Source organism: Protomyctophum bolini (assembly GCF_963924005.1).
Source record: "Protomyctophum bolini genome assembly, chromosome: 12".
NCBI classification, from domain to species: Eukaryota; Metazoa; Chordata; class Actinopteri; order Myctophiformes; family Myctophidae; genus Protomyctophum; species Protomyctophum bolini.
Genome location: NC_137873.1, coordinates 29,476,993 through 29,491,391, shown reverse-complemented (window position 1 = coordinate 29,491,391; position 14,399 = coordinate 29,476,993). Strand labels below are relative to the sequence as shown.

The 14,399-nt window shown below is 44.3% G+C and overlaps 1 protein-coding gene across 2 annotated transcripts in view; it reads right to left on the bottom strand.

The window, feature by feature from the left end:
* Positions 1-14,137, bottom strand: part of pbx1a (pre-B-cell leukemia homeobox 1a) — a 57,149-nt gene extending 43,012 nt beyond the window's left edge. For both annotated transcript variants that reach the window (XM_080779175.1, XM_080779176.1), the window contains exons 1-2: positions 13,465-14,137; positions 12,417-12,490 (exon numbers count right to left, since the gene is read on the bottom strand). In XM_080779175.1, the coding sequence (XP_080635301.1) occupies positions 12,417-12,490; positions 13,465-13,649 (259 nt within the window). In that variant the 5' untranslated portion in view covers positions 13,650-14,137. The remainder of the gene's footprint in view (positions 1-12,416; positions 12,491-13,464) is intronic.
* Between the last annotated feature and the right edge of the window lie 262 nt (positions 14,138-14,399).

Sequence of the window (14,399 nt, the reverse complement as noted above, 5' to 3'; positions counted from 1 at the left end):
TCCAGGAGACATCAGCTCAGTGTGCATCAAGCAGCTTTATTTTTTTGCAGCCACTTAAAACATCAAACACTTTCCTTTTCTTTTTGGAGCCTCTCTGAAGCTAGTGCCTGCATTCGGGGATCCGTAATAGAAGAGAGACTGAAAGACAAGTCGTAGAAAATAGCTTAGGTGAATGATCAAAAATCCTTTCCGAGACGTTGTTCTCGGGGCTTTGGAATACTCGTTCCCATCTATCCATACTCTCTGGCAAACTATCTGACTCATAAATCCCATTCAAGCCTATTACTGGAGAACTTTTAAAGCTATCCTTCATTAATGTTAATGGTTTTTTTTAGTGGAGGCCAGTGGTGGTTAGGACTACATGGCTGCTTTCCCAAGCTTGTTTAACAGGCTCCAGACAGAGATGGATGCTTCTTGCAGCCTGATAGGCTCTCACAGCCATCTATCACCCAGGAGGACCCACCCACAGTGGCTGGCGTTCCATAACAAAGGGCAAGCAGGAAAGCCCCTGATTGACAGCTTTATGTGTATAGCCAGCGGACATGTCGAACGGAGGATACTAGACGTGGTTTCTGTTTCTGGCCTTAGTGTTGTCGGCCCCCTTTCTGAAAATGAGTTGTGAAGAAGAGGAGAACAAAATAACGAGTGAGAAAGGGGATAAATCAATATGCCAGCACATGAGATAAATGAAAGACTCAAACACACAAAAAAACACCACCAACAACAACAACAACTCCAAGTGCTGCTGAGCATGAACGCGAGCAATCAGGCAAATTAAGCAACCTGAGTAATGTAGAAATGTGAATGGAATACAGTCAGTGTTTAGGCATAAAAGGTTATTATCATAAAGATTATTACCCTTGCACCACCACGCTAACCAGTTAGCTCAATAAACATATTCTAAAACGGATGGCTGTAGCACGCCGTAAAACATGTAATTGCAGAAATGGCAACACATGAATATATGCGCGCACACGCACGCACAGACACACAGACACACAGACACACACACACACACACACACACGCACGCACGCGCACACACACACACACACACAGACACACACAGCACGCACCTGTAAATATATCGACAGTCAAAGTGTCCTTCCACCAAATGGGACACCAGAATTCCAGTTCGCATTTACGTTCACATTCAGTTCACAAAAATCCATAACAATACAGCATTGTGCACAAGGACATGCGAGAATAAACTGCTTTATACGGCAGTAATGATTTTTTATGAGAGGCCACAGCTAAGCTCCTAACTGGGCTGTATATATTCTTGAAACGCAGACAAAAAAGGAAGAGAGAGAGAGAGAGAGAGAGAGAGAGAGAGAGAGTGAAAGGGGGGTAGAGGATGTTTCAGAAGAGACACACTAAATTTGGACAGTAAGTAGTATCACCCCGGCAGCGCGGTACACCGCACATTCGCAACGCCCCATTTAACCGCACACGGCGCTTCCCTCCACTGCTTTCATTTGCATACTTCAGCAGGGCCCTGACGGATGAAGACGGATGGGGCCAAATCAGCCTCACTGAAACAACTGTTTTATCAAGGTTAAACTATCCAAGACGCTCTTAACCCCGGCCGCCTTTATCACACACAGGCTCTCCCAATATCAATCTATCAATATGATCTTATCGGCAGGGAGGGGGCCAGGAACGCTCACCATAAACTGAAGTAATGGGAGCATAAAGGAAGTTTATGTGTTTAGGGGAGGAGACGGCTAAACACGGTGTCGAAGGACGTGTCCAATAAAATAGGCTACAAGGGTGCTGGCATGGGAGCCAAGGGAAAATAAAACATAACAGAAGAAGTGCTCCTCACTGCTAAAGTAAAAGGACAACGCATCCACAGTCCACAGCGCAGTACTTACAAAAACAACATACTGGGTGCAAGCGACAGTAGAAATCTTCACTTCATTTCATTCATAAAAAGCTCTTATGTGTGTACTACTGCAGATTTCGTGTGCATTCCCTCCTTGTTTTTGAGCAGCGATGGCCATGTGCCAAATTTGTTTTAATTAATGGCATGCTATCATGTGGCTTCACTTAATTTAAAATGAAAGTCCTTTTCCCCTCCATCTAAATTTACACCCTTGGCTTCCTGGTGAGCAGCACGCAGTAGTCGGACAAGCCTCGGATATGACCACACCATTTATTTGTGGCCCCTCTGTCATAAAACAGCCAAGTGTACCACCCACCGACATAGTAGGGACACGTGTGTGTGTGTGTGTGTGTGTGTGTGTGCGAGCGAGCAGTTGCTTGTGATGCTTGTTGCTTGTGTTGATCAGTCACAGATGTTGGGACTATACATAGTCCCACAGAAATCTGCCAGACAAATGTCAGCCTTACAGTTACACGCGTTCATGTAGGTGTTGTGGGAAGTGGGAAATATATATTATGCATCAACTCTCACATCCAATTTTCACATCAGGTGTCGATCTGTGCTCTGGTTCCCCTAAAACACACACACACACACACACACACACACACACACGCACACGCACACACGCGCGCGCGCACACACACACACACACACACACGCGCGCGCGCACGGCACGCACACTGTACAATACGACCAGTTTTCAACATGGCGCAACGTCAGAAACTTTACTGAAATATTAACAGGACTGCCTGTGGCAGAACACGTTCTGGCAAGGCTACCAGTCTCTTCCTTAATGCTAGTGATTAAGTGTATAATAAGGACAATGTCTTATTACTTTGGCATGAAATCATGCCATTGATTTATGGATTATGTTACCCAGCTTTACTTAGTCATATCACATTAATGGCTGGAACTGATATCATGATGTACTGTATGTCTGCCACTGAGACTTTTGTTTGTGTGTAATAAGAGATTTGTACATGCCGACATATTGCCCAAACACCCAATACATACACACGCACCCACACAAGCATGCACACAGGCAGGCAGGCAGGCCTACACACGAGCGAGTGCACACACAGACGCAAACGAACACACGCGCGCACACACACACGCACTCACACGAGCGAGTGCGAACAGCCAGGCATAACCATCAACATAAAACACATGACTATTTCCTAACTTATGATGACGTCTGAAGGGCAAAAGCTCTGTTAAAAGTATCCTAATAATAAATGAACAGAAGTACATAATTTGCTGATCATGCTCAAGTAGAAAAAAAGAAAAGAAAATGACAGCAATTAACATAATATCAGTGGGAGTTAACTGTCCAGAACTAACACTGCCAAAGGCAAGCTGGCAGACAGCAGACACAGGGGGAAGCAGTACGCTGCACTCTTTGGGGGTAGAATCCACATATCTACAAACAGCAAGACTTCTCTCCTAACACTCCCCTCTCTCCAGGCCAGCTACCTTCTATTATTATTTGATTTGAACCACTTTGGATTGATCTGTCCGGCCCACACAGTACACAATAGACACACGCAACATATAGTAATGTTTTTGATATAGGTATTGGGGTCTGAGAGACAAAATCCCATCAAATGACTACATTTAAGTCACTGGAATGAAAAGGGTTGGAACTTGAGGGCCACTGTGATACGTTGCTTCAGGGCTATAAGCCTAAAGATGACCTTTGCGGTGAATGGCTGCCAGGGCCAAGTGCTGACCTCTGCTAACAGTTGTGCTCTCACCCTGCAGCGCTAAACGCTACCTGTGATGTCACGTCTGCCCTGGGAAGCGGTCCAACGTGTCAACACTCAGCCCATCTTCGCGTTGGCCACTACAGAATTAGTAGCAACACTCCTCAGAGACTGCCTGCACATTTCTATCCATGCATCCCGTTCCCACTACCGCACGCACGCACACACACACACACACGCACGCACGCACGCACGAGCAAACACCACACACCAATGCCACACTGAAGAATCCCCGGCAGTGTGGGGCCGTTTGATTTTTGCAGCCACGAAAACAACTCTAAATTTATCATCGTCTGTCTCTCTCTCCCTACCACAGTATGTCTCTTCCATTCTTTGCAACACAATATCTTTTCTCTTTCCGTGTGTCTGCATTGTTCTTTGTCTGAGCCTCTCTCTCCTTTCCAGTGAAGGTGCCGGGGTTACAGAGACTCATCTGTGGCCCCTTTGTCTCTCACGGCAACAGCAAGGTTTATTAACATAAATTAGAATAGCTCGCCGAGAGTACCTCGTCGCCATGCGTTACCCACGGCAACCTCTCCTCCACTCTTTTTCCACCTGGGTGTGTGTGTGTGTGTGGTTGGCAGGATGGGTGTGCGCGTGAGAAAAGATCGAGGGAAAGAAAGAAAGAAAGAAAGAAAGAAAGAAAGAGGAGTGAAAAGGGGGGAGAGCACTTCCCTGCGTAAATGTGAAAGTACTCTGCATTGAGGGAGACACATCCACACCCATCGCTCCCCTGTCCTGATTAAAATGAATGGTGCTATCTGCACTGCATGACTCACTACACCACGGCATTACTATCAGTAATTGAAACATCCAATCACTACCGTGCCATCAGCCTCGCTGCTCTTCCCCATCTGACTCTGAGGCACCTGATTGAACATTCCACTATATGGAAGTAATACAAGATATGCCCACCAGTATGTATGGAGAAACTGTGGATTCCCAGACAAGAACACAAACACTGTCTGTGAGGCCTCTGCAATGGTGTGATTCGTGACAGTTTTTGTTTGTTTTTGTGTTTCTGTCTGTGATATGGTATAATGTGCGGGAGTGTGTGTGTGTGTGTGTGTGTGTGTACAGTATGTGTATGTGTGTATGCGCGTGCGCACGCGTGCGTGCGTATGTATGTACATGCATGCAAGCACTTCTTGCACTATATTGTATAATATCTATATAATATATGTTTATTTGCATGCATGCATGCATGCATGTGCGGATGCATTTACAGTACAGCACGGTAAGATGCATGCATTAAAATATGTGTGTGCGCCTGCATGCAGACAGTCCACACAGATATCCAGGGAGAGTGGGGGAGCCTCATTGATTGGTGTTGATTCCATCTGGGCAGCGAGCAGCAACTGACAGTGCATCTAAGCCGCCGCGAAAGGGAGCCATTAATCTTGGTCTGGTTTAAGTAGCGTGTATTAATTTATGTCATTTTTACTAAGTCAGGCAGGGAAAGGCTCTCGCCATTTCATGTTTGACTGTTCACGGTAGTCAGAGGGGTTCCTTTGTCCGACCCCAGCATGCGGCCAGCACACGGCTTACATCCTGGCAGCAGGGCGCTGGAGAAATGATATCCCACACCCTGAATTAAAGGTCATCAACTGCCAGGGCAGCCCACCATCATCAACGTGTCAAAGAAAATCTGAATGCATGGCTTACTTGCTTGATGTTTAATGACTTAAGCCTGGAATATAATATATACTGTGATAGTGTCACACCCGGCAAAAAATAGCTGATCTGCAAACTCACAACGGGTCAAGATGCAAGGCATTGTGAGCTTACAAATCTGCTATTGTCTCTGCGTGACATTGTTGCACAACAGACTATAAATTAAGTATAGGGCTGTCCTTGGCTAAAGAAATGTTTAGTAATAATTAGTAATAGTAATAATAATATTTTTTTGTTGATTTCAACTGCATTTCCAGGTGGATGAGGATGTGAACTGAACATTAAAATGTTGATTTCACAAGGGCTACTGAAGGGTTACAGCTAGACTAGTTTACAAGACAACTCCTCATTCTTCAAGAAATAATGAATTCATCCGGGGGAAAGAAAACCATAAAACGACTAATCAACAAAAAAAGTATTGATCAACGAAGACCAAACTCACCGAAGAGGTGACAAACCTAAAATTATAAGCATACTAGACCGGTGCCCGGCTGTAGAGCACCAAGTCGGCAACGATGGAAGTTGGAGATCCGTTCCCCACCCGGCAATGCAATACCCGTTGTACCCCTGTCAGAGTACCCGTTCCACCCCTCTGTCTGTGTCCCTTTTATGCCCATATATGGAGATTTCTGGATCCTTCGCTCTGTGTCCCTTTATTCCTATATATGGAGTTCTGTGTCAGGCATGCCCAAATATGGAATGTTGTGATGTCAGAACAGTCCAGCTACATATATGGACCCTGGGCCTCTGGACCCTGCAGGGGCCCTGTCCAAAGCCTGGGCAGAGGCCTTTTGTGGTGGTTCTGGACAACCGTGGGTCTGACCGACTCGACACCGGGCACTGCACTCTGTGGGTGTGTGGAATGCGTGTGTCGAATTTGAAGTCGGTGGGGCGACGGTTCTCGAGATACGTGGTTTACAGCCGTACACACGTACAGACAGACAGACTTACAGAGACGTGGTGCATTTATAGATAGTGATACTGTAGCCTTATTTTGGAGAATCTTCTCTTGACATGCCCAAAATATGGATGCTGGTGTTGAGAAACTGTAAGTGTTTGTAATCACAGAAGGGAATACTGACATGAAGAATGAAGTAGGGGGAAATTTGTTGCGCTTAGGAGACAATCGTATACAGGTGGCTCTCATCAAAACATGTCGCTAATAACATTTGGCGCATTTATTTCAACTGCAACAACATGAAGATATACACCTCAACTGGTCTTACAGCGTTAGGCAATTTCGCAAGACTGCGGAAAATCCAATCAAATTCAAACAGTACCTATAAGAAAAACAATGGCTGAGGCAATTGCGACTGCAATAATGTCACCGGAGCTGTTTTGTAGACACTAAAAGCTGCTCCAGAGACAAACATCAGATAAAAAAGGAACTCCGCTCTGCCGTAGAGCAAATTTCCTCTCTAAAGCAATTTTATATTCGATAAGTGGGAAGGCATTCTTAGCGTAATGGATCTGAATATGATCTCTGTCAGAAAACTAAGAACAAAGGCTTTTATAAAAGCCCCTGTTTGCAGAATGGTCACTGCTGCAGCATCAGATAACCAAATTGAGAAGTGCGGTAAGCAGAGGCTATAGATAGAGATGCAATACATTCATATTTTTTGTTGAATACAAAAATATAGACAACTGAAAGACGACGCTATCTGTGACCTAGTTGTTGTTTCTTTGCAGACAAGTTTTAAGCACATTAGGTGAAGCTGGTCACATGTACTGTATATAAACTATATATAGACACAAATTCATAACAACCCAACAAAGATTTGGAAGTTGAACCCTTGGCAGTTAGTGACATTTGTCTTTTGTTAAAAAGAAACCTAAAATTAGATTATAAACAATACATAAAGTGAAATCATAATGGGAGAAACATGCTTTGAAACAATCACATGCATGCAAGCATGTATGCAACCATGTACGCATATTAGTGGCTTGTGCACATACAGTAAGTGTGTGCACACACACACACACACACACACACACACACACACACACACACACACACACACACACACACACACACACACACACACACACACACACACACACACACACACACACACACACACACACACACACACACACACACACACACACACACACACACACACACACACTCTATGACCGTTTCACAGCCAGACCTGTTATCATCACAGCTAATTACTACTCCCACCTCAGATATACAGGGCTGTAATTAGCCTCTTAAAACATGATTAACATGTCTCAATTAAGCCACTCAACATTTGCATAATTTATTAGCTATCCTAATTGCAAGTGAGTTTATTTCAGAGGACAGGGAACAGCCAAAATAAAGGCTGCATCATGTTTCTGGAGTGTGTTTGCTTGCACTGTCAGCGTGGCGCTAAAGTCTTTAAATATGCAGCAGACAAGAGGGAAATCTTCAGGAAGACCTAAAAAGGCTTTAGTGTTTTCCCAAGTGAACAAGCAAGGCCAGTCTATTTCTGCACAACAACGTTCACTGTTTTTTTCATTTTTTGTAAAGAATGTTCAGCCCACTTTAGTAATGCCGGTCACTGCTCACCCATACTGGTCTTACTCCGAAGCACTGCAGCCATCGCCCATCGGGCGTCCGGCAGCGTCAACGCAAGGAACGTTTCCTTTTTAATCAATGAAGGGTGCTCCACTGCCGATAGTTGCGTTTGGACGGCGTCACCCATTCGCCACGGTTCATTTTTTGACGCTGTCCAATGGACTCAGTGGAGCCCCAGCCTTAGAGAGAGTGTAGAGTAGACAACCACGTGTCTCCTCCATACACCACTTATTTTCACCTGGCGGTGAGCAGTTTAGCTGGGAGCGTGTGAAGGAACACGCTATCCTTCTCAGTTCAGCTCCCTGTTTTGAACTGGCACTCTCACCAACCTGTAGGAGTTGCTAGTGCAGCAACAGACATCACCCTCTCCACCTACACGCCCCAACAAGACAGATGCACCTTAGAGGATTCGAACCCCCTTTCCTCACAATGGTGGGCAGGAACTTTACCCCTGCATCACCGACTGCGGATACCCCACAAATTTAAAATTAAACGTCAAAATAACTTTAATCACTGCCATTGCCGCTCCTTACTTTGCATTAAAAACAAAGGTATATGTTAATTATCATTATTTGCCAACACTGGAGACCTATAAGAGGAGTTTCCTCCAAACTGGACCATTTTAGAGCAGCAACATCACCTCAGAAAAACTTCAAACGTTGTTTTGAAACTTAGTTATTTACGAGAGAACAGAGCGGGTCCTGTTCAGCCTTATTTTCCGTGGAAACTAAAACATGAAGGGGGTGGGGGGTGGGGGGGGGGGGGGTGGTGGGATAAACTGCTGCTTCGGCACTTCCAAGCCAGGGACAGATATACAGTCTCCCGGCTAACGCGGGGAAACCAAGGACATAGCCATTAGTTTCAGGACAGCGCCACATTGGAGACTAATGCCTCCATCTGTCACTGGAGATGAGAGCAGGGTAACAAAGAGAGGCAACACTAACCCCTGAACTCATCATGGACAGCCATGTCAATTAAACACTGAAAAACAGCAGCACTGGGAGCCATAGTGGCCTAGTCTAGTGGTCTATCCGGCACTTGGTAGTAGCTCAGCTACCTTCGCTGCCTATAGCTTGATACTAGAGAAGAAATACTGGAATTATGTGGCATCATTCACCCTCATGTCTCGTTTAAACACTTTCAACCTGACATCCCTATTATGGGAATGTCATCATACACTTTTATTTCATGCTAGAAATATTAAAAAAATAGCCGATCTGCAAGCTGAACTTGTATGTAGATTGGCTATTTTTGCTAGCTGTTGTGCAACAAAGTATCCAGGACTTAACACCACTGATATGTCATTTAAAGTGCAGGCATTTGAGTGATTATCGCTGCATTGTACAGGTGGATAGGGAATATCTGTATGCCTAAAATCATTGGAAGTCACTACCACAAGGCTGTAGTGTGGAATGAATCCACCAGTGTATTTTGGTGAGGGAGGGTCTAAGAAAGGAGTCCTGTCAGCAATGCAAGCCAGGGATCAAGGGTCAGGGGGACCCACAGACTCGGGTGTATCTCAAGCTTTGATTAGATCTACCAATGCAATATATTATGCCTCTGATTACGTCGGTCATGAAGGAAGGGGCTCTCCGTCTGACCCGAGTCTGCATGGGAGTAATGTGAGCCTGTTGACACAGACTGGCCTCACAAAACAGTCCCAGACCCACGGGGGGAACCAAACAGACAGAGAGAGAGAGAGGGATATAGAGAGAGAGAGAGAGAGAGAGAGAGAGAGAGAGAGAGAGAGAGAGAGAGAGAGAGAGAGAGAAGGAAATACAGAAAGGGGGAAGTATAGCAAATGACAGAGAGAGGAAGAGCGAGCCCGGGCCTGAAATCTGACACCCAGAAACGTTGACTTGGTGTCTGGCTTCTCTTACTCAAGTCAACCTGTACGTGCCAGCTCCACTTGCCTTAATGGTTCCACACAAACAGACGCTCTCCTTGGTCAAAGGCACACACACCCACGCACACACACGTACACGCACACAGGAAATCGCGACGCTAAAGTGCTCTCAGGAACTTTTTGGAAACAATGATAGTTCTTGGGTGAAGTCACCACGCTACGGGGTCGGTAAACAGCCTGACAGCGTTTAGTGAAACGCAACCCGAGCAGCCCAAAAGCGCAGCGCGGCTGAAAGTGGTAACATAAGCCTCTACCTCTGGGTTCCTGCAGTCGATAAGCAACCCCTGCGCTTGTTTAAGCTTGCTAAATACCCTACTCCGTGACATGGAGCTGACCCCAGTGCAAATACATGGAGGAGGGGGGAGGGTCAGAGAGTTAAGACCTCCTCTTGTCTGCTGCTGGCATGCACCCCTGCCTTGGTTGTCAGCTGCTTGCCAAAGGAAGCCTCATCGTTGCAACGTCCCATATTGCTGCTGTCAACACGCACCTACCATTAACATGCCAATGAGAGGCAGAACCAAGGACTAGAACAACTGACACAGAAACACACCATGCACTGCTACAGTGTTCCTTGTTTCAAACGAACCTTCCTTATAAAAGGCATAAGTGGCGGGATCCAAGGGAGTGCGTGGTAACAGTCGGTGTCACATCTGTGACCTCTTGTACTAGTCTACTCTCTGCCTCGCAATTCCTCTGATAGACCCCCGGCTGCAACAATGTAAAAGTGAGGAGAAGCTGACTCTTTATAAAGAATATAAAAAAGACCTGACAAATTACAGGCTGTTCTCCGCTCCCCATACACTGCACTCAGCACATTTGGCTGTAAATGCCATGGTGAAGGTTTGAGTCATTTCCACTGTCACTGCAGTGAAAGGATTTTCAGTTTCGTCTGCACAAAGCTGCTATGGGTGAAGATGAGCTGGAGCTCTATGCTTTCAAATGTAGACAGCAGTAATGTTAAGATGCGCATTCAGCCATTTAATCTGGATTCACACAGTATATCTCTAATAGCAGGCATCAGATCATTTATATACTAGGCCTACTATATTTTTGTAATAGCAATTATTATTTACAACTTGGGTACTCATACGATTTTAAAACTGTTAATAATTCCAATATTTTAAACAGTGCATTTGTTTACCTTTACTAAAAAGAAAATGCAACTGAAAAAGTCAAATCTAAACTGTTGTGACATAATTTCCTATATGGCAAATGTCCTAAACTGAGAAGGGGAGTGTGTGCAGGCCGAGGGGGAGTCTCTCTAGTCAGAAGGGGAGTGTGTGCAGCCCTCTCTAGTCAGAAGCGCTCTGGGTGCTGGTTGCCAATAACGGCGGGAAGAGAAAAGAGAGGCAGGAGAAAAGCCAGGAAAAGGTCCAAGTCACTTTGTTCTTCTTTTTGGAAAGCGAACTCTCGTTGAACCCAGAGAGACGCCAGACAGTTTACAAAGAGCCAGGCATTACTCTCCCACTTTCCTAAGCCTGCTATTTCCAAAGAGGGCCCCAACTTAGTGTAGCTTCCTTCTGACAGCCTGGATTGTTTTCCTATATAAATTTAGTAAGAATTCCTAAGTGTCCACTTTTTCTTCTTCTTATTCTTTAACCTGAACCAGTGTGAGTCATAGACAAAATGTCACTGAATAATACTTCACTATATAGGGCTGTGGGATAGTCTCCTTTCCCAACCGTCTGGTGTCAGATAGTGTTGGTACATGTAACAGAAAGCACTTCACACTGGCAGACAAAGTGACAAGCTCTCTCAATAACCTACATGGCAGCTTCAAAGCCATGTTCACCGATAAGGCTATATTAGAGATGTTGTTTTATTTCCTCTCTCTCAAAGCAGGATTCTCGCACAACACCTCAGAGAATATTCAACAGCCTTTCATCAAAGCACGTGAGCGCACATCTCTCTTTTTAATCTGCTGCTAAGTGCATAATAATTCCTTTTCATGACTTTGACCCTTGTTGCACACCTAAACAGAAAGCCACTCTGACCTCTGACCATCTTTACACTTTTACACGCTGAAATGAACACTCAGGATTTTACTGTGTGCCGCTGGTGTGTTAAACACCTCACTAAACAAACACATCAGACAAGCCAAGGAAAACACCAGAAAGAAGGTTGAGAAAGCCCAGTCCTCAGCGGTAAAAATCCTCAGCGTTATTTTAACACAGAGTGTACAAATGTAACCAAACGGACCCTAAAACGGTTCAGTTTGGTTACAAATGTACACACTTTGAGTTAAATGAACTCTATGGATTTCACTGTATTGGGAAGAGCTAAACGCTTACACTCTCTTCACTGACAGCACCCCATTTACAACCAGTCTCTCTGTCACCTTCACCTGGATGCATGACACTAAATATTTTTGGGTGTCAAGCAAATGCATCAGTGAGCTGAAGAGCTCTGCCAGTTTGCTGGTGTCAAAATCAGAATTGAGCACAATGGAAAAGGAGTAGGCCTAATACTGTAATATCTAGATTCTCTGCAGTTGTCGTTTGGAAAGATTGTTGAATTGCAAATCAATTGCATCGTCATTAGGATTTTAATCAGTTCACAGTGCAGGTGAAAGGGGTTAAAAGGAGGTGTTTATTGTAAACGAATGAAAGTATTAAAATCTTACCTGTTTTTTCTTTTATTTCACACAAGACATTGAAGAGTGCAGGTTTCATTCTGTGACAATTCAGTGCATGTTTCCTGAGCAAAAAAGAAAAAAAGAAAATCTGTCACATTATTCAAACAAGTGGCAATAGCAGCACCACTAAAACACTAACAAGTTTAAAGGTCCACCACAAACCCTTTTTTAATTATGATTAAGATATCTGAATATCATCTAGGACTAGGTTGTAAAATGTAAATCATCAATCACCTTTTTAAGTATTGTGTCTATGAAGTATAACGTAAGTAGTAAGTCATTTAGTAAGTAAGTAATGTGTCTATTCTATTGTCAAAAACATATATTATTAATACTATTATTATTTATTATTATTAAATGCCTAATAATGAATTAATAAATAGGCCTAGCATACATTACAAATGAAAATCCTAAATAGCCTAAGCAACTCGTTAAAAGTAAGACTGGGACAGCATTCTGCAATAAAATAAAGAAAAACATGTTTTCCTCCAAATGAACAACTAAGATATGTTTTTAATTTGGACGCTATTAATTCCCAAATATGGCGTAATCCACAGCAATCACAGACAGTCCACATGGTAGGAACTAGAAACTATAAGGAGCATGTCCCAATGTGTTGTTCTTTATTCTTCCTATTCATTTCGAAAATATGAAGTGCCAGCAGTGCCAAAACTGTTTAGAAACTGCAACATCTAGCACAAGCTTACAGTCAGCAGTTCATTTGAAACAAGAAACGGTATTGGGAGAAAAAAAACCTGACGATATCAGCTGTTCAATCAGTTATCTTGTAATTAATTATTTTTTTGATAACCCCATTAATCCCAAAGTTGTTTCAGAAGATAAAGTATGATGGTACCTAGTTTATAAGGGCTCTGTGCATTACCATTACACGTAGTTATGGAGTAGGCGTAATTGTTGTCATTTTTAGAGGCTAGTCCAAACCACATTGTTACAATGTATTCTCCCCACCACAACTATAATGAAAGACCGCCTATATATAGTGTCGTAAATATATAGAACTATTTTGTGAGCTCACCTGGCCTGCGCTTCGTCTAGGCTTTGGTCTGTGATGGTCATGATCTGCTGTAATATGTCTCCGATGTCCTGCTTTCTTCCATCGCCGTCCGTCCCTCCGGTGCCATCCTGCATATGCTGCGCCAGGCCGGGGTGTCCGGCCATGCCTACTCCGTGGGAGTGCATCAACCGAGGCTGCTCGTCCATCCTTGACCACGGTCTCTGCTGCTGCTATGTGTGTGTCGCTCCCAACTGACAAACACTTTTTTCTCTCTCTCTCTCTCCCTCTCTCTAAAACAGCAAAAAAAGAAAATATCCTCGGAAATTCCTCTGCGTCTCTCTCACACACACCACTCTCTCACGCCCCAGCCACACTCTCGCTTTTCCTTGGTAAGCTTTTCTGGATTTGGGAGGAGGGAGACTGGCAAACCCTCTCGCTGATCGTTCTCTCTCTCTCTCTCTCTCTCTCTCTCTCTCTCTCCCAGCTGGTTTAGGTGAAACCTGATCTGAATAGCTGCTTTAGGCTTTGGCCACTCCTGCACCGCTACTGTAGAAAAAAAAGAGGATTCAACATTAAAGGTTCGTAATCTGATTAAAAGTGAAGCGCGCAGCGCCCCCGTAGTACAACGAAATCTCCCAGTGTCCTCGAAAGCTTATAATGTAGGCTACCAAACACGTAAGTCACTCTGGCTTCAGCTTGGATGCACAAAGTAACACACCAACTGTTATTGTTTCGTTTATGTCTAGCAACTGACTCATAACCGGAGTATAGATTAAAAAAAAGCCTCCGCCCCTCAAGCAACGATTGGTGAAGAAGAGCGCACTAGTCCCACCTCGATCTCCTTTTAGCGACGTCAATCATCTTACTCTGGAAGGTGGGACACGGCAATAAACATAAAGAGATGTGACCGTTAACACGGGGACCGGACCGGGTGGCAATATAGTGATGGATAGAGA